The 24,847-nt window shown below is 46.6% G+C and overlaps 2 protein-coding genes across 2 annotated transcripts in view; both read left to right on the top strand.

Moving 5' to 3' along the window:
- Window positions 1–10,140, top strand: part of CFAP221 (cilia and flagella associated protein 221) — an 80,777-nt gene extending 70,637 nt beyond the window's left edge. Inside the window, 3 exon segments of the mRNA XM_065881004.1 lie at window positions 2,404–2,496; window positions 4,869–4,964; window positions 10,035–10,140. Coding sequence (XP_065737076.1) covers window positions 2,404–2,496; window positions 4,869–4,964; window positions 10,035–10,140 — 295 coding nt within the window.
- Window positions 10,141–21,674: 11,534 nt separating this feature from the next.
- TMEM177 (transmembrane protein 177) lies at window positions 21,675–22,670 on the top strand. The gene has a single exon (XM_065881088.1). The coding sequence runs from the start codon at window positions 21,686–21,688 to the stop codon at window positions 22,619–22,621; it is 936 nt and encodes a 311-aa protein (XP_065737160.1). The 5' UTR covers window positions 21,675–21,685; the 3' UTR covers window positions 22,622–22,670.
- Window positions 22,671–24,847: the final 2,177 nt, after the last annotated feature.

Below are 24,847 nucleotides of genomic sequence, written 5' to 3'. Positions count from 1 at the left end.
GGCACTCAGAACGCAGTCACCTTGGGCTTGAACTAACCATGAATTAAATGTGAATTAAACAAGAAAACTCCCCAACTAGGACTTGTTACCTCCAGCTTCTGTGCCCAAGTGCTCTGTTGGCCAATTTGTTTCACAATAAACCATAATTGCACCACATTATAAAATCAAGAGAGGATTCTTTATTTCTTTATCATGGATTTCTATGATGTAAGACCCTAGATAATGTTTTTATTTCTAAAAGAGTTATAGAATCATAATAGTATTCCCTTTTAAACTTCCTACACATCTGCTAATGATATTTCAACTCTGCGGTCATTTTTCTTGAATAGATTACCTATTTCTTAGCTGCTATTTCCCCTGTATTTCTGCCCCTGAGAGTTGCTGTTAAACCATGCAGTATCCTTAGTTAATGTTTATTCACTCCAAGTCATTTTTGCATTCGAAATGATCAAAACAGCTCACTTGGGTTCTTTGCTCGTTAATAAATTCAGAGAGAATTTACTGAGTGTGTCTGTGACTTTCATGTAATCTGAGTAAGTAGCCACAAAGAAGTCATCTAATCCAGTGGTGCCCAGACTTTGGGGTTTTATAGACAACTGAAATTTCCAGAAGAATCTTAGGAATTGACTTAGAGTTGTCGGCGTTTTACTTTTCCAAGGAAGGCATGAAACAAAACAAAGCAAAACAAAACACCCAACCTCCGTCCACTGCCACCACCCTTTCAATTCCAGAGGAACATATTGACACATGGAAAAGTAAGCAGGACATGGTCTCAGAATTTTAAAATTATGTAACTTTGATCTCATGAAAAACCCTTGGTTGTTGCCGTTCTGTCTTCCAGACCACCCTGGCCCCCGGGGAGTGGTCCAGGCTTCTACCTTCTCCCACCCTCCTCTCGGCTACACACGCTCTGAGGTCTCAGTGGGATTGTCCGTTAGAACCTGCGTTCTCTGTCACCAAGTCAGTAGATAGGACTAATCTCTGGGTGGTGGAAGCCAGGTCCCTTTTCAGTGAGGAATGGTGTTAGAGACCAAAATCTGGGTTCCCGGTGCACACATCATTACGGGGGATGGAGCAGGGGAGTCATCTCTTGGCCTCCTCAGCGGACAAGCCGGAGTGTGTACGTGGGGAAATGCATATATATATATATGCACACACATACACACGTATGTACACATTCATACAAAAATACATGACTGCATACATCTACACACATATGCACGTGTCCATGTGCACGTAGGCACACATACACACACCTACACCCATTTTAGACATCATGAATCCACACCGGTGCCTGTAATCCCAATCCACATTCATGGAGTTGCTGCTTGCTTTTCCCCGTTCCATAGTCGTCTGTCTCTGCTTTCCCCTGTGAGAACCCCCGGTCTCCTAACACACTCACTCCCTCAGTTTTATAGAACGTCAAAAATAGTTTCAGAATTGCTTCACCTATAACCACTTTAATAAACAAGCATTTTTGCTTATTAAACAAGGAGAAGAAACTTATCTCCAAGACGTATCTGCACGCACCAAGGAGGCTTCAATTAACCTCCTGGCTTTCCGTTCCTGCCGCCTGCCTTACCCTCTGCCTGCAGCCTTTCTAGAGCCTGCGAGGAGGTCAGTTTCCTGCCGTGGGTCATTCTTTACTCTCTTCTATGAGACAACACTCCTCTCAGCTTCTAGAAACTTATTCCAGAAAATTATTTTAAAAGTTTATCCATTTGTGACTCTTTTCCTATTCTCTTTGCTGTTGTGGGTTCCTCTAATATCACTTGAGAGGCATGTTAAGAAGGTGTTGAGACCAAAAAAAGGGGAAATTTTTTTTAAAAGGTGAGTGTTTGCTCCACCAACTTGAAACAGAAGTCTGCCGCCGACTTTAAAAATAACAAAATGTCTTTTCTCCCCATCTCAATTCTTTTAACGTCCTCAACACCCAGTAATTTGTATATGAAGCTGTAAAATCATGATACCAAACAGTATATAAGGGGGTGGGGAGGAGGTTTGAAACTGAATAAACAGCTAAGGAAGAGTATAAACGTGGGAAAAAATATTAAGAACAGAAACAGCGACCTAACTGCCCCACGCCAGCCCGACCCCCGGGAAACAGTGTAAGTGTAGATACCACAGTCTGACAGTTCTGTTTCTAAACTCTGGGAGACGTCTTTCTCAAAGCTGAAGTACGGTTGATTTACAGTAACACCGGGAAGTGTCTTCTTTGGCCCCATTCTCTTGGGTTTGACTGGTACCTATCGCAGCCCCGCCTTTACCTCTAGGGAGACATGAGTGGGTTTGCAAGAATGAAGGAGGGCAGAACGGTAGCGTAAAACACCAGTGGTGGAAAGAAAAGTGCTTTAGGAAATTGTGTAAAGACCCTGAGACTACAAATGTGTGATTTTTCCACAGATGCGATTCCTTCAATTTAGCCATGCTCCCTATAGACGTCCCTGCCGTTCTTGATGCCTTACCAGAGGAAGACAGAATGGAGACCCTCGAACGGTACTCTTTTACTTTTGGTCTCTCGTGATGTCTATTTTCCAGAAATAGTCCCGGTGCTATGAGAGATTTCCAAGGAGCACCCAGTGCCCGAACTTGCACCGCAGCCGAGACACGGCTAACACCCAGCCATACGCCCAACTAGATAGGATGCTGGATTCGTGGTGAACAGCCTAAGGTCTCACACCGGCTGATCTCTCCGTGCTGCAGGCGCTCCGGGGAGGGGTGAGCGGAGGGGGAGCTGAGTGGGCTTCCAAGGCTGCAGAGTCGCCTTGACTGGGGTTAGTACTCGAAGGGTGGGTGGGGTTTGGAGGGGCATAAAGAAATAGAGCGCCCCCAGATAAATAGAGAAAAAAGAGGAGAAAAACGAAAACAAAGGAAATTTTAAAAGAAAGAGCGAAAAAAAAAAAAAAAGGAAGAAAATAAAAAGAAATATCAGCCCCAAACTAAACTGCTTAAACTTGACTTTACTGATGAGCGTCCAACATCCAGTGGGAGTGCATCCCTGAATCCCCTGTGGCTGTACCCACTCAACCGTTTTTCCCTGTAGATAATCAGTGAGTGAAGTCCTGAATATCTGAGGCGTGTGTCGGGTTTTGTGAGACCTGCCCACACCCAAGTGTGACACTTGAGCGCCTGAAGCTTGGAACCCAGGGTGAACAGGGAGGTTGAGTGTCCGCCACTCAAACCCCGGAGCACGAGGGCGTTTCCTGAGGACACTGTAGCCGGGCGGGCGGGGATGACACACGGTTACTTGAGGGTCAGCGCTGGGGGCAGCTGGGGAGATGCTCGGCAGACCCCTCCCCCATTCAGCACTGATGCGCGGACCCCTGGGGCTCGGTTCCCTCATCTCTGAAATGGGAAGAGTAGTACCTGTTTCTCAGGGGTTGTCACCCAGGACGGGGGCGGGGGGGGGGGTGACCGACATCTACTGCGCACTAAATGGGCATCTGGCAAAAGCCTCGCTCACCCGCAACAAGGTCTTGCTATTTTCCACTCTTGAGGGGTGAGGAAAGCGCTAAGGGGAAGGCGCTCTCCGCACAGCGCCGGCTTCACGCGAGACTGGCCCGGAGCCGCTGCTCAGCGAAGCTTACGGATCAGAACGACTCTGTGGGTTTCAAGGTGTTTTCCCAACAGAAAACTGCTCTGCCCACCTCTGTTTACGCATCGCTGTCAGCAGAGGGTTCCTGCTGCTAATTCTAAGTTTCGAAGCCTTCGTTGATCTTGGGAGCATTCCTCTGAGTGTAGCAGAGACGGCCTCTCTCAAAAAACTGTCCCCTCTCCTAAAGAAATAGACTTGTGGAGACCGGAGGCTCACCGTCCCAGCCTCCCCTGCAGTTACGTCATCCATGTCACTCGGCCTGTGCCAAAGGGACAGGAGCAGACGTGAGATCTCCTCCCGAGGGCAGGGCCAGGATGGAGGGGGCTCCTGCACCCTCTCTCTCACTGCTTCGTGGAGCTGGAACCCACACATGCAGGGACCCAGCTGTAACCATCCAACACCCAAGCTCGAGGCCAGGGGTCCGCAAACGGCCGAATCCGGCCTGCCGCCTGCTTTTGCAAACCGTTTTATTGAAATAACAGCCACACTTCATTCATGTATGTGTTTTTCCATGATTCCTTTCATGCTGCAACAGCAGAGCTGAGTAGTTGTAAAAGAGACCCTACAGAGGCCTTTACAGGAAAAGTTTGCTGACCCCTGCTCTAGGGGATCCCAGAGCCCAAGATAAAAATAACCTCGGTCCCTGTGATGTCTTCTCTCACCCATAGGTTATTTAGAAGTATACTGTTTCATTTTTAAAGCAGTTGTGGATTTTTTTACTCTTCTTTGCTATTGATTTCTATTTGAATTCCATGTGGCCATAGAACATTAACATTCATGCTCTCCTTATGGTCCAAGGTGTGGTCAATACTGGCAAATGTTCCACGTGCACCTGAAGAGAATATGAATTCTGTAACCGCATTTCTAAACTGCTTTTTTTTTTTTTTTTTTTGGGTACGCGGGCCTCTCACTGTTGTGGCCTCTCCCGTTGCGGAGCACAGGCCCCGGACGCGCAGGCTCAGCGGCCATGGCTCACGGGCCCAGCCGTGCCATGGCACGTGGGATCTTCCCGGACCGTGGCACAAACCAGTGTCCCGCCTGTGTCTGCAGGCGGACTCTCAACCACTGCGCCACCAGGGAAGCCCCCTCTAAACTGCTTTTTATTCTCTGCTTATAAATAACCATTCCCACTACTGTGGATTGGTAGAAAGCTATTTGTCAGCCTTATGCTTTTTCTGAACGTAGAATTCCAGAAGAGTAGGTGGGAGGAATGTTGAAAGAATTGCATAACTCTTAAATGACGACAGTATTTCTCGATCTCACTCCTTTTCAGCGAGCTCTGTGAGCAGAGTATAGACATCATGCTGACCCCAGAAATGATGGAGGTGGAATTCCCTATGTTGAACTACAAGGACACCAAGAAGGAGAAGTAAGTGGATGCTTTGATGGCTTAGGAAGAGGCAGCCAGGATAAAGTTCACCCTACAGGACGCACAGGACTGCCGTGCTCTTTGGATCTAAGAACGTGTCAAAAGGGGCACGTTTCCAATGCTTCAGATGTTTAGATGTGTATTTTATGCATAGCGACGCTCCCTCAAATGTTGTTGGTAAATAAACCTTTAGAACAGAGTCCAGCATTCCCATTTGCTTATCATGTGATTTCAGAGCTGTGTTTGTTTCTTATCAGTAGCTGAATGAGCTTCATGCAGTATAAGAGGCCCAGGCCCTGGAGCCTGGCGAGACCCGGGGCCACATCCCATTTAGCGCCCGTGCCACCTCCAGCTGCATTGCTCATCTTCAGTAACTGGGCAGTTGTGAGGGCTAAATGAGATGCCAGTGCGAAGACACCTCTCCAGCTGCTCGATGTGAACTCGCTTGGCACACGTGAATTCTTCTCTTTGCCTCTCCCTCAGGGGCCAACTAGCCGAGCAAACCGTCACCCTTCAAGAACTGGTTTTGAAGAATACTTTGGTAAAGTAAATAACCACCAGAGTTCATATGGTTTGTAAGTTTGAAATTCCAGTTATCCTTTTTAGAATTCTTTTTCTCTTTAAAAAAAAAAAAAGTCTTTTTTGGGACTTCCCTGGCAGTCCAGTGGTTCAGACTCCGCGCTTCCACTGCAGGGGGTGCGGGTTCAATCCCTGGTCGGGGAACTAAGATCCCCCATGCTGCGTGGCCAAAAAATAAACAAAACTAGAAATAAACAAATCAGTGATTTAAAAAAAATTCTACTGAAAAAAGTTTTTTAAAAAGCCTTTTTTTTTTTACTATCAAAATGTTAGAAAATACAGAAAAATATAAAGAATAGAATAAAAACAATAATCCTACCACCCAGAGGCAGTAACTTGTACATTTTGATGTGTGGTCTTCCAAGGATTTATTTGTTTGTTAGTTTAAATAAACCATAAACACCTATTATATTTTGTTAAACCATACATACAGTCATCACTCAGTATCCACAGGGGATTGGTTCCAGGACACCCCCCATCCTGAGTACCAAAATCTGTGGATGCTCAAGTCCCTATATAAAATGCTATAGAATTTGCATATAACCTACGCACATCTTCCCAGACACTTTAAATCATCTCTAGATTACTCATAATACCTCATACAATGTAAATGATTTGTAAATAGTTGCCAGCGCACGGCAAATTCAAGTTTTGCTTTTTGGAACTTTCTGAAATTTTTTTTCATCCAGGGTTGGTTGAATCTGAAGATGCAGGACCTACGGATACAGAGTGCCAACTGTATGTGTTGACGTATATTCATACATGCACACCTTATATATATATGAATTCAATCGTATTGTTCATACTGTTTTATCTTCTAGAATTTTATTTAGCAGTATATCATAAACATAGCTGTATAGACACAGACATACACCTTTGTATCTCATTGGTGGATGTGCCATCGTGTGTTCACACGTCCTTCTGATGATCACATCACCTCTTTCCAATGTTCTGCTGTTGCCAGCAGCGCTGCAACAAACCTCCTTGTGTCATAATTCCTTGCAAACTTATCAGACTGTCTCCTTGGGATAAATTCCTAGAAACATAAGTGCTAGATTCATGTTCATTTTAAGGTTTTAATATATAGTGCTTCACCACCATCCAGAAAGTTCATCAACAAACCTCCTACCAGCAGAGGTCAGGATGCGCACATTCAAATGCCCTGAACAACGTGTTACGGTATCAGGCTGTTTTTCTTTACCAATATGATAGGTTTTTAAATGACCATATCATTGTTTTAATTTTCAACTTCTTTGTTTACAAGTGATGGTAAAAAAATTTCCTATGTTTATCAATTGTTTTTCTTCTTTTATGAAGGGATTTTTTACCTATATTGTAGAAAGTGTTTATCTTTTTCTTACTTATTTGTAAGAGTGCCTCATATTTTAGGGATAATTACCCTTCCTGTGTATACTGTAAATTTCTCAGTTTGTCTTCCTTGTTTGGGGTGTTTTGGGGAGGCCCTGCCTTTTTGGAAGGGAATACCCACATATCTTAGAGGAGCGTGGGGTTCCTTTGGTTTGTTTGTAATAGTAGCAGAGGCCTACAGCAAACCAACACTCTCAGAAAGTAGACTGGCAGTTTCCCGTAAAAGAAAATCGAGGAAATAAAAATTTTAAATAGAATTTCAGTGAGCATCTGTTTTTATTTTAACAATAAAATATCATGTTACACTACGTAGCACATAGAACCTCTGACACCTCAGCAGAGATGTACTTTGCATTTTGTTTCAGGTTTCAAACAAACAGTTGACTAAGGTTATTTTTCAATTAATTTTTTAAAAATTATTTTATTTATTTATTTTTGGCTGCATTGGGTCTTTGTTGCTGCGTGTGGGTTTTCTCTAGTTGCGGCGAGCGAGGGCTACTCTTCATTGCAGTGCACAGGCTTCTCATTGCAGTGGCTTCTCGTTGCAGAGCACGGGCTCTAGGTGCGCGGGCTCAGTAGTTGCGGCTCGCAGGCTCAGTAGTTGTGGCTCGCGGGCTCTAGGTGTGCGGGCTCTAGGTGTGCAGGCTCAGTGGTTGTGGTGCACGGGCTTAGTTGCTTCACCACCTGTGGGATCTTCCCGGACCAGGGCTCGAACCCGTGTCCCCTGCATTGGCAGGCGGATTCTTAACCACTGCGCCACCAGGGAAGTATCCCTGACTAAGGGATACTTTTTTTTTTTTCAATTTCAAAAATTACCCCTGGACTTAGAATGGTTTGCCCCATGAGTGGGGCAGTATCTAATACCTCTTTGCTTACTTGGTATTTAACCTGGTTTTTCACCATTTTCACTACAGAAGCTAATACTGAATGCCACTGGATTATCAAATGATTATTGAATGAAGTAGAACTTATTACTTTATATAGTCACCCAAAGTGGAAGATCTTCTTTTCTTGTTTAATGTATTTTAGCTACTTTACCAAAAAAAACAAAAAACAAAAAAACCAACAATGAACTCTAAACATTTTCTGCACAACTTAGCTTCCAATTTTTTTTTCAAAATATACATACATTTCACACATTTTCAATAAATAGATCCATGGCCTTTTGAATTCATCTATTTTGCAGTTTGAATTATTTTTTGTACGTCTTTTCATGTGTCAAAATTGTCAATGTAATTATCAGTTTATTGGCTGCATAGTATTCCAACTGACTGATATCCCACAGATGATTTTGTTTCATTTTTTTCAAATTTTTATTGAAATATAATTGATTTACAGTTGTGTTAGTTTCAGGTATACAGCAGAGTGATTCCGTTGTGTATACATATATATATATATATATATATACATATATATTCTTTTTCAGATTCTTTTCCCTTATAGGTTATTATAAGATACGAGTAGAGTTCCCTATGCTGTACAGCAGGTATTTGGTTCTGAAATTCTCTCCAGCGCATAGCAAGCATGACCCAACGCTCAGCTCTGTCTTCTCTCTCCTTGTGCCTTTTCCTCACCTCCTTCAGCCTCAGCCAGAAGCGGACAGAGTCACACACACACACACACCAGAGCTTGGTCAGACAGGGATAGAAATAAAGAACCCATCAGTGGGACTTATTGTCCCCATGAAGACTGCTGTCTATTGGGTTTGTGGCAAATATTTATTTTCATGGATGCAGAGAATCATCTGCTCTCCCTTGACGGCTGTAATCAACCCGAGAGAGTCTTTGCTGCCTTGATGGTGATTGCACCCTCTCGAGACCCACTAAGGAGAATCATATTGCAAAACGTCCAAGAAACTGTGAGAGTGACTTTAGTTGCCAACATATCATTCAACTCCCCTTAGATTATCATATCACTCAATCATTAATATCTTTAAGGGCTGACATGATCTATATATTTTTACACTGATTCCATAAGGTGGTGCCAATTTTTTTTTTTAATTATACACATTAGGGAACATTTTAGTTCTTCATTTTCAGATATTTCTGCTTTTTCAAAACTTTCGGGTATTCGCCAAAACTTCACATTTCACCCTCTTTAGGAAATGTTTCAGAAGCACTTGATTTTATTTTTTTAATTTTACTGAAGTATAGTTGATTTACAGTGTTGTGTTATTTTGTGCTGTACAGCAAAGTGATTCAGTTTTATATATATATATATATATATTCTTTTTCATATTCTTTTCCATTATGGTTCATCACAGGACATTGAATATATCTCCCTGTGCTATACAGTAGGACCTTGTTGGTTATCCATCTTATAGATAATAGTTTGCACCTGCCAATTCATCCCTCCCCCACCTTGGCAACCACCAGTCTGTTCTCTATGCCCATGAGTCTGTTTCTGTTTTGTAGATAAGTTCATTTGTGTCGATTTTAGATTCCTGCTGCTGTGAATGTAGGGGAGAAGCACTTAATTCTGTACTGAACTCTTCTATCTGGTCAGATCGTATAGCTGAGCTCACAGTCCTTAGACACCTGTGCTTCCAACCAAATACACTCATCACGTCCTCCCAGATATTTGGAGAGTTCTACCCCTCGCCACACCGGCGACATCTGGCCTCCACATCAGCCACTGCTCCACCCAGGTGCAGAGCCCTCCCTCTTGATTCCCACCTTCTGGAACTATGGCCAGAGTCAGAGATACTGTGTGTCCACTCGACTCATAAACATGGAGAATCAGCTCCCGCCAACTGAGCCTTCAGAAGCCATCATGCCGGGATGTGTACGAGTAAGTTCTCGTTTCCCCTTTGCAACAATCCTGGGGGACGGGATGCACACCAGGTGTGCGTCTGGAAATGGCGGCTGAGAGCTTAGGTCACGTGGCTCTGCTAAGATACTGGTGCGGCTCAGACTGGAAACCACGCTTGAACCACTTACCAGTTGGGTGTTTCCACTGGTAACTAAGTGATCGCTAAGCGGGGTTTCAACTGTGTATGCGGATAAACAGCCCTCCGACCTTCGCAAGGCATCTCTGGCAACGCTGGGCCCGGCAGCAGGTTGGTGGTGTTTCATGAGGGCCCCGATGCGCCTTGCCGGGTCTGTGTTTGATGTATATACTTAGAGAGGCGAGAGACCAAGCACAGCCACTGGAGAAGGCAGGAGAAAAGGTGTTTGAGGAGATGAAGACCCTGCGGGGCAAAGCTCTCAACTCGTTGACTCTGGAATAACAACAGTCACCGGGAGGTCAGTTCCCCTCACTTGCTTTCTGCAGGTCACCGTGGTCCTCTTGGTCTGTTTACGTTCCAGCCATTTGGGGAATTGAAGTTTCCAGAGAAAAAAAAATGGAAACGTGGATGATGTATATATTTTTAAATTATTTTTCTCTGTAACAGTAAAATGTCATCGGTATGATGGCAATGTTTGGAGCTCCTGGCTGCAAGCTTTAGCGTGGGCGCAAAGGCTTCCGGAGTGTGAGAGGCCGAGCGCCCTCTGGGGGGGCGGGGGAGGGGCTGCTCCCCCCGCCGTGACCGCCAGCTCCCACGGCCCCCCAGCACCAGACCCTGGCTTTGGCGGCCGCTCCCGGAAACAGCAGCACTTGGTGAGGGCGACACTGGCTCCCCAGCGGCTGTGACGGGGTCAGACCCAGGCGGGGGGCGACCGGAGCCCGCAGACTGGCTTGGAAGAAGAGGGTGAGGCCTCTGCGAGGGTTCTCGGGAGCAGATGGGGCGCGAGGGCGTCGCCTCGGGCCCAGGAGTCCCTGCGAAGGGTCAGTGGCAAGCAGGCCTTTTGACCGTGTGTGGCAGCATGACTCCAGTTCTTATGCATAGGCTGGCTGCACGTCAGAATCACTTGGAGAGCTTCAAAAACAACAGCTGAATCACTGCTATTCTTAAAATGGATAACCAACAACGACCTTCTCTACAGCACGGGGAACTCTGTTCAATATTCTGTAATAACCTAAACGGGAAAAGAATCTGAAAAAGATTAGATACATGTATATGTATAACTGAATCACTTTGCTGTACTCCTGAAACTGACACAGCACTATTAATCAACTCTACTCCAATATAAAAAACAAAACAAAACAAAACCAAGAAACAGCTGAGTCAGACTTCCTGGGGTAGGACCCAGGCAGTAATCATCTCTAGAGCTCTCCGGAGGATCTGATGTACAGCCCAGACTGAGACCCACTGGCCTCCAGGATAAAGTCCAGATTCCTCACGGGGGGCTGCAAGCCCCTGCGTCTCTGGGTCCCGCCTCTAGCTTCCTCTGCCCTGGTGCCAGGCTCTCCCTGCGGGGCGGTGGGGGAACTGGCCTGGGCAGCCATCTGGTCCCAGGTGAATCCTGGTCCTGTTCTCGTCAACCACACGGCTTCCTTAGTGTCCGTGAGCTTCCACTTTCCCCGTACGACTGGCTCCAGGGCTCGCCTCCCATGGGGCTGTGAGGATTACATTAGGAAATGCGAAAAGTGTACCTGGCATTAAACAAGAGTTCAGAAACCTGAGCTCCCCTTAACTCACAGGTCAGGACCGAGGCAGCAGTAATTTAAAAATTCTTTTTCATTTTGAAATAATTTTTTTTTTTTATGTTCCCACATCTCTTCCCGCTTGCGTCTCCCTCCCTCCCGGCCTCCCTATCCCACCCCTCCAGGCGGTCACAAAGCACCGAGCTGATCTATGTGGCTGCTTCCCACTAGCTATCTACATTATGTTTGGCAGTGTATATATGTCCATGCCACTCTCTCGCTTTGTCACAGCTTACCCTTCCCCCTCCCCATATCCTCAAGTCCATTCTCTAGTAGGTCTGTGTCTTTATTCCTGTTTTACCCCTAGGTTCTTCATGACATTTTTTTTTCTCTTCAATTCCATATATATGTGTTAGCATACTGTACTTGTCTCTCTCTTTCTGACTTACTTCACTCTGTATGACAGACTCTAGGTCAATCCACCTCATTACAAATAGCTCAATTTCGTATCTTTTTATGGCTGAGTAATATTCCATTGTATATATGTGCCACATCTTCTTTATCCATTCATCCGATGATGGGCACTTAGGTTGTTTCCATCTCCGGGCTATTGTAAATAGAGCTGCCGTGAACATTTTGGTACATGACTCTTTTTGAATTATGGTTTTCTCAGGGTATATGCCCAGTCGTGGGATTGCTGGGTCATATGGTAGTTCTATTTGTAGTTTTTTAAGGACCCTCCATACTGTTCTCCATAGTGGCTGAACCAATTCACATTCCCACCAGCAGTGCAAGAGTGTTCCCTTTTCTCCACACCCTCTCCAGCATTTATTGTTTCTAGATTTTTTGATGATGGCCATTCTGACTGGTGTGAGATGATATCTCATTGTAGTTTTGATTTGCATTTCCCTAATGATTAATGATGTTGAGCATTCTTTCATGTGTTTGTTGGCATTCTGTACATCTTCTTTGGAGAAATGTCTGTTTAGGTCTTCTGCCCATTTTTGGATGGGGCTGTTTGTTTTTTTGTTATTGAGCTGCATGAGCTGCTTATAAATTCTGGAGATGAATCCTTTGTCAGTTGCTTCATTTGCAAATATGTTCTCCCATTCTGAGGGTTGTCTTTGAAATAATTTTAGACCTAAGGAAAAGTTGCAAAACCAGAATGGAGAGCTCGCATATACAGCACTCAGCTTCCCCTGATGTTAACCTCTGCCGTGGCACAATCACCAAAAACAGGAAATGAAGATTGGCTCTGCGCTGTCGACTCAGGGGCTTTCGCTGTTCAGGAGCCACGTGGCGTTTAGTCTCAAGTCTCCTTACTTTCTTCTCACCTGTGACAGCCCCTCAAGTCCCTGAGCCAAGCAGTTCCCAGCCAGCCCGCTACCAGGGCCCCGCCTCACAACAGCCCCTCTTTTCTTGAAGAAGTTTGAGGGCGTCTGTGTCTTACCACCAAGGAGCTGAATCAGATCTCAGGACTCAGCCAAGACGTGGACACGGGGGTCTGGTGACACGTTCTCCAACAGTGGTGTCTTCAACAAATGTTTCTCTTCAGATACTCTGTTTGCGGGAAGTTTGCTAAAGCCCTTGTGAAAAGAGGGGAGGCGATGCAAAGGAAAGAGCTAGAAGCATATACAGAAGATCAACAGACAATACTTACACTCCCCAAGCCCTTGTGTATGCACACACACAGGCCCTTCCCAGGTCCAGCTCAATGTCTCGCCAGCTAGAGGCCCGCAGAAGGTGGGCCCTTTTTGATACACTTCCTCTCCCTGATGGTAGAGTTGACCTGAACCTGAGGACAGGCTACTCTTCAGGTCCCCACCGCCTGGAGCTCGACCGGCCACCCCTGGGGCACCAGTGGCCCTGCTACTCCCCCTCCCACCCCGGCCTTCCAGAAGCTCTCCCCTCTGCGTCAGGCTGATGCGTCTGAACTGCAAGCCTGCACACGATGCCCAGGGCAAACTACTCTGCACCTTTCCCTGGATCCCACGTCTAGAGGACTTACCAAGACTAATCTCCTGCCTCGCAGTGCCGAGGCACCTTTAACCTCCAGCACCGCCAGAAGTCCAGCTGGATTAGCCGAGATGGCTACAGCAGAGACAGGAAGGTGGTTACCACCAGCCTCGGCTGTTCACATCATGACCTGCAGGAAGGAGGGCCGCCAGTGAGCAGTCGTGGAAAGAAACATCGTTCTTCCTCTTTCTGTCTTTCCCACCAGCTGAAGAATCCCTAGGACAAGAGCTGTGGGCGAGAGTGCAGAGCCTCTGCGCCCGCCAGAGCCAGTGGAGCCACATGTCTAGTCTTTACTGGGGAGGGTGCTGACATGATGGGGGCAGTTTTGGGTGAAAGATGAGACTGAAGTTTCAAAACAGACAATAAGACTCAACCAAAATGGTACTGTCCCAGTAACTGATACTGACTGACAAATTATAGATTTGGACTGTGTGTCCTTAAGGGACCCTGTCAGCAAGCAGGAAATCAGTGAAGAGTACAGCTGGTAGCAATCACTGGAAAAATAAAGTCATTTCGTTTATCCCTCAATGAGCTGGTATCACTCAGTCAAACTGTCCCCACTACAGTCATCACCAAAAGTACCAGCTTCTGATGTCAAAAAGATACCAAGGAATGACGGTCAGTGGAAAACTAGGATCTCAGAAGTGAGGGGGCTGTGCAGTGCGGCCTAGGCAAGGGGCCCAGGGTCTATTTTGGTCTCCGCGGGTCGGTATTATGATAGACAGCATTCACGTTAAAGTTAGTAAAAAAGTGTTGTATTTGTGGCAATAGGGAAGCTGGTATTCAAGAAAAGACAAAAAAAATTTTTATATTAGAAGGTTTAAGTAGTCCATTAAATTGGAGTTAAATTTAAAATGATATGATTCCATGACATGTTAAAAATATATCTTTTCGGGGCCTGCCTCTAAAGTGGCCTCTGTGCTATCACCCACTCCCAGGGTCAAGCAGAGTGGTCTAACATATGCCCAGATCTCCTAGATTTTTGATCTCAAGTACAGTTCCCCAAAAGGAAGCAAGGAGCCTTGGAAAGTGTCTGATCCTATGTCTTAGGGCAAGGATAATTAAGATGGGCCTGGAGTACCAGTGTGTTGCCAGAAAGAAAGTATGCTTTCCAAATGATCCAGGGAGATTTTAAAGGATAAAGGAGCCAGCTGAAAGGGGCTCCCACTGAGCAGCTTGTGACAATTTGGGGACTAGAAAGAAAGCAGTAGTTCTCTGCAGAGCCATATGAGGCATGCTAGAAAAACAAAAGAAAAGAAAAAGAAGGCATGTACAAGTTTATAATGATGTTTACAGTATGTTGACAAAGCCAGACTGTGTGTATACTATATACGATATTCAAGTTTTGGTCAGCATCAAAATGTCATCATTACAAATCAAACAGCTAAAATATTCATTGCATCCCTGGTAGGGGATGTAGAATCTTATCAGCTCTACTCAGGCAATGAAAAATTACGGAAGATTTTACTATTACAAAAAAAGACACAGGCTTGGGAAGTCCAATTATCTCCACGGTGACTCAGCCTGATAAATACTGACTCACGATGAATCATCCTGGAAATCATGCCGGACCCCAGTCCTGGGCAACAATAGCCCACCAGGAGTTCCGCCTCCAGTTCCGCCTCCAGCACCTCAGTGTGAAATGGCCCGAGAGGATGGCTCTGTGCCCTTGGGTTAGGAAAGCACATTTGTGGTGTCCAGATGAATAAAAGAATCTGCCTGGGTTGATATTTGGGTGCTGGGTAGGCTATCTGTAATAATGAGTTTTATTCCACTGTTTTATATGTACTTCATTTAAGATGTTTAAAACAGGTAAGAGAATCTGTTAGATTTATGTCTATTTTATTAGATTTATAAGAGTTGCTTAACGGTTTAGTAAGGTTTTGCTTATTAGATTTGGCTCGGGAATTAAACTACATGGGACGGGGTGGCTATTGGTGTATTTAAGAGTCGGCTAAGTCAAATTTGAAAGTATGGTTTGAGATGCCCAAGGGAATTTGATCAATTGAGTACAGAAGTGTGGGGTAAAATTAAGGAAGATTTAATCTGTAAAGCCCATGGTTAACTGAAGGCTAACCAAAGAATAGGGAGAAACAGAATCTTATTTTCATACAAAGATCACTGAATTTATTAAGATAACAGTATTTGCAAACTGACGTTTTAGGCTTTTAGGCTTAAGAGATATGAGATATTTAAACTTGATACTTTAATCAACTGAATAGTAATTAAAACATAAGTGGGCTTCCCTGGTGGCTCAGTGGTTAAGAATCCACCTACTGCCAATGCAGGGGACATGGGTTCGAGCCCTGGTCCAGGAAGATCCCACATGGCGCGGAGCAACTAAGCCCGTGCGCCACAACCATTGGGCCTGCACTCTAGAGCCTGCGAGCCACAACTACTGAGCCCACACACCACGCTACTGAGCCTGCACTCTAGAGCCCACGAGCCACAGCTACTGAGCCCACGCGCCACAGCTACTGAGCCCACGCGCCACAACTACTGAGCCTGCGCTCTAGAGCCCACGAGCCACAGCTACTGAGCCTGCGTGCCACAACTACTGAGCCTGCGCGCCTGTGCTCCGCAACAAGAGAAGCCACCACAATGAGAAGCTCATGTACCGCAACCAAGCGTAGCCCCTGCTCGCCACAACTAGAGAAAGCCTGCATGCAGCAACAAAGACCCAACACAGCCAAAAGTAAATAAATAAAATAAATAAATAAATTTATAAAACATAAGTAACTCTTTAAGTATTTCTTTCATGCCCAAAAGCCCCCTCAGAAAAATTTTTAGGAAAAAATAGAAAATCTGAAAAGCCCTATAACAAGTAAGGAGATTGAATCAGTAATCAAAAATCTCCCAACAAAGAGAAGCCCTGAAGCCTACGGCTTCACTGGTGAAGTCTACCAAATATTTAAAGAACTAATAACAATCCTTCTCAAGCTTTTCCAAAAAACTGAAGAGGCAGGAATGCCTCCTGATTCATCCTAGAGGCCAGCATCACTCTGATACCAAAGTCAGATAAAGACACTACAAGAAAAGAAAACTTCAGGACAATATCCCTTATGAACATTGATGCAAACGTTCTCAACAAAATAGGAATTCAGCAGCATATTAAAGAGATTATACATCATGACCAAGTGGGATTCATTCCTGCAATGCAAGGATGGTTCAACATATGAAAATCAATCAATATAATACACTACATTAACAGAATGAAGTACAAAAACCACATGATCATCTCAACTGATGCAGCGAAAGCATTTGAGGGACTTCCCTGGTGGCACAGTGGTTAAAACTCCGTGCTCCCACTGCAGGGAGCCCAGCTTCGATCCCTGGTCAGGTAACTAGATCCCACATGTATGCTGCCACTGAGAGTTTGCATGCCACAACTAAGGAGCCCGTGTGCCACAACTAAGACCCGGCACAACCAAATAAATAAAAATAAATATTAAAAAATAAAAGTATTTTTAAAAAGCATTTGAAAAGTTCAACACCTTTTCATGAATAAACACTCAACAAACTAGGAATAGACGGAAACTGCCGCAACATAATAAAAGCCATATTTGAAAAATCCACAGCAATGGTGAAAGACTGATTTTTCACTAAGGGGACATGACAAGGATGCCTACTTTCACCAGTTCTATTCAACATAGTACTAGAAGTTCTAGCCAGAGCAATTAGGCAAGGAAAAGAAATAAAAGGCATCCAAATTGGAAAGGAAGAAGTAAAATTATGTCTGTTCATAGATGATATGAAATTATGTTTAAAAAACCCTAAAGATTGCACGAAAACCTGTTAGAGCTAATAAATGAATTCAGCAGGATACAAAGTCAACATACAAAAGTCAGTTGCTATATACTAACAATAAGCAATCTGAAAAGGAAATTATGAAAACAATTCCATTCACAACAGCAACAAAAAGGAAAAATACTTAGGAATGACCTTAACCAAAGAGGTGAAAGACTTGTACACTGAAAACTACAAAACATTGCTGAAAGAAATTAAAGAAAACGTAAATAATGGAAATATATCCCATGTTCGTAAATTGTGGACTTAATATTATTAAGATGGCAATACTACCCAAAGTGATCTAAAGATTCAATATAATCCCTGTCATTTTTTTTTGTAGAAATAGAAAAACCCATCCTAAAATACATATAAAATCTCAACTGATCCTGAATAGCCAAAATAATCTTGAAAAAGAAGAACAAAGCTGAAGGATCCATACTTCCTGATTTCAAAACTTACTACAAAGCTACAGTATTAAAACACTGTGATTACCAGCATAAAGACATACATATATAACTGAATCACTTTGCTGTACACCTGAAACTAACACAACATTGTAAATCAACTATGCTCCAATAAAAATTACAAAAAAAAAAAGGCATACATATAGACCAATGGAACAGAATAGAGAGTCCAGAAATAAATTCTGGTATATATGATCAAATGATTTTTGACAAAGGTGCCAAGACCATTCAATGAGGAAAAGACAGTCTTTCAGCAAGTGTTACTGGGAAAACTGCATATCCACATGCAAAAGAATGAATTTGGACCCTTACCTAACACCATGTTTAAAAATTAACTCAAAATGGATCGAAGACCTAAATGTAAGACCTAAAATTATACAACTCTTAGAAGAAAACATAGGGCAAAAACTTCACGACACTGGATTTGGCAATAATTTTCTGGATATGACACCAAAGACATGGGCAACAAAAGAAAAACAATTTGGACTCTATGAAAATTTTAAATCTTGTGCATCAAAAGACAATATCCTCAGAGTAAAAAGGCAACCCAAGAATGGGTGAAAATATTTGCATCATATATCTGATAACGTATTAATATCTAGAGTATACTGAGAACTCCTAAAACTCAACCACACACAAAAAAACCCAACCCAATTCAAAAATGGACAAAGGTTTTGAATAGACATTTCTCCAAAGAAGATATACAAATACCCAATAAGCACATGAAAAGGTGCCCAAAATCGCTAATCATTAGGGAAATGCATATCAAAACTACAAAATACCACCACACACACATTAGAATGGCTACTATCCAAAAAAACAGAAGATAAATGTTGGTAAAGATGTGAAGAAATTGGAACCTTGAGCACTGTTGGTGAGAATATAAAATGGTACAGCCCCTGTGGAATACAGGACGCCAGATCCTCAAAAAATTTAAAAATGAAATTAACACATTATGCAACAAGTCTACATCTGGGTACATACACAAAAGAATTGAAAGCAGGGTCTTGAAGAGATATTTGCACACTCATGTTCATAGCAGCATGATCATAGTAGCAAAAATGTGGAAGCAACCCAAGTGCCCATCAACAGGTGAATGGATAAGCAAAATCTCCCATATTCATGCAATGGAATATTATTCAGCCTTAAAAAGAAAGGAAATTCTGACACATGCTACAACATGGATGAACCTTGAGGACATTATGCTAAGTGAAATAATCCAATCACCAAAAGATAAATACTGTATGATTCCACTCACATGAGATACTTAGTGGTCAGAATTATAGAGACAATGTAGAACGGTGGTTGCCAGACAGTAGAGGGAGGGGAATGGGAGTTACTGTCTGATGGACGTAGAACTTCAGCTTTACAAGATGAGTTACGGAGAGGGACAGTGGCGATGGTTGCACAATGTATTTAATACCACTGAACCACACGCTTTAAAATAGTCAAGATGGTAAATATTATGTGTACTTTACCACAATGAAAAAAAAAAAAAGAAAGCAACCATCAGATGCCCTGTAATCCGTCATTCCCCAGGTTCTTATCCCTGTATTTAATTCCTGTTTATCCCCTAATGTAGTCCCAACCACCCACCCCTTGCAGCCCTCCCAAACTGCGCTGTGACTTTACAATGTTTGGTCCATCACCAGCAAATTGCCCATACCTTCACCTGTACTTCAGGGGTCCACAGACCTTTTCTGCAAGGGGCCGGAGAGTAAATGTTTTAGGTTCTCTGGGCAGACTGTCTCTGTCCTCACTACTCGACTCTGCCCTTCTAGGGGAAAGCAGCCACAGACAGAGCGAAAAGGAAAGGCCTAGGAGCAGGCAGGGCTGACCCCTGACCCTCTCACAGAGCAGCTGGGAAAGTGAGTTGACAGGTGTAACGCTGCTCCGTGGACTGTACAGTGCGGATCACCTGGGAGAAGCCGGGAGCAGAGGCCATGGTAATAAAAATCCAGCTCAGAGCCTCCGCCAGCAGAGAGTGCTTCCCGACGGGAAAGGACGGGACCCGGCGGAAGGACGGGGCCTGGGTTCCGACGGGGGCTCCGCCAATGGACGCCTCCTGACCCACGCGGAGACGCTGGTCCTTCCAGGGCGAGACGGGACGGTCCAGGCCACCTGGGTGGAAGGAAGCTCAGCCCCGCCCCCGAGCGTCCCACCCCTTTGCCTCAGCCCTCGGGGCCCCGCCCCCAGAGCCGGGCAGGCGTGCCTTGCGCCCCGGCCCGGTCCCCGTCTCCAAGGGTCCCGCCCTTTTGTCTCTCTCCCGGGGCCCCGCCCCCAGAGCCGGGCCGGCGTGCTTTGCGTCCAGCCCCGCCCCCAAGAGTCCCGCCCTTTTGCCTCCGCTCCCGGGGCCCCGCCCCCAGAGCCGGGCCGGCGTGCTTTGCGTCCCGGCCCCGCCCCCAAGAGTCCCGCCCTTTTGCCTCCGCCCTCGGAGACCCGGCCGCGGAGCCGGCCGGTGAGCTTTGCGCCTGGCCAGGTCTCACCGTGCGCACGTGCTCGGCGTCCCGGGCTGCTGCGGAGGCGGAGGTGAGCGCGCGGAGCGGGCCGGGCTGACGTGCGGCTGCGGGCGGGCTCCCTCGGAGGTGTGTTCCAGCCGCGGGGCGTAGCCTAGGGGTTGGGCGTGGAGCGAGGGTCCTGCGGCCCCTTCTCGCCGGGCTGCCTGCAGGATGGGCGGCACCACCCCCCAGGCCTCCTTGGAGCGCGCGGCCTTGGCGCTGGTGGTCCTGGGGGCGTTGGGACCTTCGCCTGGCACCTTTCTTTCCCGGCCTCAGTTTCCTCGTTGGCGAAAAGGCCCAAGTGATGTGACTCCTCAGGACTCTGCTGCCCCCTTGTTTGCAGCAATTAGTTGCTAATTAAACACTTCTCGGACAGGAGGACAGGGAGCTTAAGCTAAAGTTAAATAATTGTGACTTTTTACTGAAATATTTTCGGATGAAATAATAGGATGCCCCGAATGTGTTTCAAAATAAACCAGTTGGAGGGGAGTATGTGTGGGATTAGAGGCAAAGCAAGACTGGCCATGACTTGATAGACTGAAGTTGGTTTATGATGTACTATTTTGTCCACCTTTCTGTATGTTTGTAAGTTATCATCAGAAATACTCTATAATGAAAAATCTGCTGTGGACGCCTGTGTTCAAATACTGGGCCTGTATTAGTCTGCTAGGGCTGCAGTGACGAGAACTGGGTGAGAGACGTGTCTTTCAAGGTGTCAGCAGGGCTAGTTTCCTCTGAGGCCTCTCCCACTGGCTTGTAGATGGTCACCTTCTGGCCTGTGTCTTCATGGTCCTTCCTCTGTGCCTGTGTCCTAGTGTCCTGTTCTCATAAGGACACCAGTTATATTGGATGAGGGCTCATCGTAATGACCTAGTTTTAACTTAGTTGCCTCTTTAAAGATCCTATGTCTAAATACAGTCCCATTCTGAGGTCCTGGGGGTTAGGACTTCAGCATATGAATTTGGAGGGACACAATTCCGCCCACAGCATGGCCACTTTACGTTTGGGATTTTGACCAGTTAGCCTGTCTGTGCCTCGGTGTTCCCTGGTTAATGAGTCACAGAGGTGTAAGGAGTCGGTCATTAAATAATGTCTGCAGCGCTCTCAGAAGTGTGTCGAACACGTAGTGAGACTGAGTGAGTGGAACATGCTTCATGTGTCAGTTAGGGATCGTGCTCAGTAGGGGTGGGTGGTGGAGTGAGGGGTTGGTTGCTTGGTGCCGTGCCTAGCCAAGGGCATCAAAGTTGTAATCACAGCCATTTCCTCAAGGCTGTCTGCTCCTTGCTGGGCACCGATTGTTGCGTGTGTGTTCACTGACAGCACAGACACCCTCTGGTGGGCCGCTGTCACATGCCCATCTGACCCGTGGGGAAGGCGATGCAGAGATAGAGCTGGAGCCTGTGCTCTGCCTACCGTGCGTGCGTATTGCCTCCGTTAAAGAGGATGTGGCCCTGGGGGTGTTCAGTCTGCAGGTAGACCCGAGGAGCTGTTGGCTCACTTCTCTTTCTCTTGGCCCAGGTTTACAGAGGTGGCAGCCCTCATGGCAGGTCCCCTGTGGCGGGCCACAGCCTTTGTGCAGAGACACAGGACGGCCCTGTTGGTGGGTTCCTGTGCAGGCCTGTTTGGGGCTCAGATCTCGTACCACCTCTTCCCGGATCCTGTGGTCCCGTGGCTGTACCAGTACTGGCCTCAGGGCCAGCCAGCCTCCCTGTCCCCGGAGCTGCAGAGCCTGTTCGAGGAGGTGCAGCAGGATATCGGGGTCCCCTCGGGCCACCGCTTCGAGGCCTTCACCACCTTCACCTTCCAGCCTGTGAGCGCCGGCTTCCCGAGACTCCCTGCCGGGGCCGTGGTGGGCATCCCCGCCAGCTTCCTGGGTGACCCAGTGACCAACACTGACCGGCCCGTTGTCGTCCACGGGCAGCGAGTGGACTGGCAGAGCCCAGCGGGCGCCCGGCTGAGAGATGCCCTGACTCTGTCCCACGACGCCCAGAAGTTCGCCTTGGCCAGGGAGGTGGTGCACCTGGAGAGCGGGGCGGCCGCCCTGCAGGCCCTGCCAGCCCCCGCCTGCCTGGTGGGCACCTGGGCGCTGGGCGTGGGGGCCAAGCACGCCCTGGGGCTCTACGGAGGCCCCATGAACTTGCGGGCCGCCTTCAACTTGTTGGCGGCAGTGGCGGGCTTCGTGGCCTATGCCTTGTCCACGGACTCTCTCACTCACGCCCTGGAAGCCTGGCTGGACCGCCGCACGGCCTCGCTGTCCGCAGCCTATGCCCGGGGCGGGGTGGAGTTCTACGAGAAGGTTCTGTCGGGCAACCTGGCCCTGCGCGGCCTCTTGGGCCGGCCCGGGGAGAAGCTGTACACGCCCAGCGGGAACGTGGTTCCCAGACACTGGTTCCGCATCAAGCACCTGCCCTACACGGCCCGCCGGGACTCGGTGCTGCAGGTGTGGAGGGCGGCGCTCAGCCCCCGCAGCCCCTGAGGGCCTCGTGGCAGGGGCGGTTCCAGCTGGAGCAGGTACCACCCCGCCCTGGACTGGGGGGAGGCGGGGGGAGGGGCGCTCCTGGGGCCTCTGGAGCTCAGCAGCCCAGATTCTACCCCCCTGGGCCTGACGGGCAGAGGAGGTGTTGCTGGAACCCAGCGAGACCTCCTGGTAGGAGCGCTGGCCGAGGGAGGGGAAGGAACAGGCCTGCGAAGCCGAGGCCCTGCAGTCAGGAGCCTGGCAGCGCAGAGCACAGAGCGGGCTTGGGGAGGAGCTGCGGTGAGGGACGCTGGGGGCGGGGCGAGCGGGGCTCACCGGGAGGTGAGGAGGGCGGAGCGGGGGCAGGTGGGCAGTGGGCCAGGCCTGGTGTCCCGCTTGGGACCCAGCAGAGGCTGCGGCCTTGCCCGCTTGTCTGCCTCTAGCCCTCTGGATAAAGCAGACCCCACTTTTTTTTTTTTCCTACTTTATCTTTTTATTTTATTTTTTTAACACCTTTATTGGAGTATAATTGCTCTACAGTGGTGTGTTAGTTTGTGCTGTATAACAAAGTGAATCAGCTACACATATACATATATCACCACATCTCTTCTTTCTTGTGTCTCCCTCCCTCCCACCCTCCCTATCCCACCCCTCTAGGTGGTCACAAAGCACCGAGCTGATCTCCCTGTGCTGTGCCGCTGCTTCCTGCTAGCTGTTTTACATTTGGTAGTGTATGTATGTCCATGCCACTCTCTCACTTCGTCCCAGCTTACCCTTCCCCCTCCCCGTGTCCTCAAGTCCATTCTCTATGTCTGCGTTTTTTTTTTTTGCAGTACGCGGGTCTCCCACTGTTGTGGCCTCTCCCGTTGCGGAGCACAGGCTCCGGATGTGCAGGCCCAGCGGCCATGGCTCACGGGCCCAGCCGCTCAGCGGCATGTGGGATCTTCCCGGACCGGGGCACGAACCCGTGTCCCCTGCATTGGCAGGCGGACTCTCAACCACTGCGCCCAGGGAAGCCCTATGTCTGCGTCTTTATTCCTGTCTTGCCCCTAGGTTCATATCCTTTTTTTTTTTTTTTTTTAGATTCCATATATATGTGTTAGCATACCGTATTTGTTTTTCTCTTTCTGACTTACTTCACTCTGTATGACAGACTCTAGGTCCATCCACCTCACTACAAAATGACTCAATTTCGTTTCTTTTTATGGCTGACTGATTGTATATATGTGCCATGTCTTTATCCATTCCTCTGTCGATGGACACTTACATTGCTTCCATGTCCTGGCTATTGTAAATAGAGCTGCAATGAACATTGTGGTACATGACTCTTTTTGAATTATGGTTTTCTCAGGATATATGCCCAGTAGTGGGATTGCTGGGTCTTATGGTAGCTTTTCTTTTAGTTTTTTTAAGGAACTTCCATACTGTTCTCCATAATGGCATTCCCACCAACAGGGCAAGAGGGTTCCCTTTTCTCTACACCCTCTCCAGCATTTATTGTTTGTAGATTTTTTTGATGATGGCCATTCTGACTGCAGACCCCACTTTTGATCCTTGGGCAAGAGACCCCAGCAGGAAAGGTGAGGAGGGTTGTGATGAGCAAGCCAGGCTCACTTGGTCATTTATGTGTTCTTTTTTTTTTTAATATTTATTTATTTATTTGGTTGTACCGGGTCTTAGTTGTGGCAGGTGGGCTCCTTAGTTGCAGCACGTGGGCTCCTTAGTTGTGGCACACGAACTCTTAGTTGCAGCGTGCATGTGGGATCTAGTTTCCTGACCAGGGATCGAACCCAGGCCCCCTGCATTGGGAACACGGAGCCCCATCCACTGTGCCACCAGGGAAGTCCCTCACGTGTGCTTTTTTTAAAATGTATTTTATTGAAGTATAGTTGATTTACAATGTTGTGTTAATTTTTGTTGTACAGCAAAGTGACTCAGTTATACATATATATTCTTTTTTTATATTCTTTTCCATGATGGTTTATCACAGGATATTGAATATAGTTCCCTGTGCTCTACAGTAGGACCTTGTTGTTTATCTGTCCTATATGTTTAATAGTTTATATCTGCAAATCCCCAACTCCCAGTCCTTCCCTCCCCCAGCCCCTTCCCCTTGGCAACCACAAGTCTGTTTTCTATGTCTGTGTGTATATTTCTGTTTTGTAAATAAGTTCACTTGTATCATTTTTTTAGACTCCACATATAAGTGATATCATACAGTATTTGTCTTTCTCTTTCTCTGACTTA

Source organism: Phocoena phocoena, chromosome 7 (assembly GCF_963924675.1).
Source record: "Phocoena phocoena chromosome 7, mPhoPho1.1, whole genome shotgun sequence".
NCBI classification, from domain to species: domain Eukaryota; kingdom Metazoa; phylum Chordata; class Mammalia; order Artiodactyla; family Phocoenidae; genus Phocoena; species Phocoena phocoena.
Note: the sequence above shows the minus strand (reverse complement) of the source record. Positions and strands in the feature narration are given on the sequence as shown.

What these genes read in the sequence shown, in the direction of transcription:
- TMEM177 (XM_065881088.1), top strand. Translation starts at nt 21,686, where the DNA reads ATGGCAGGTCCCCTGTGGCGGGCCACAGCCTTTGTGCAGAGACACAGG.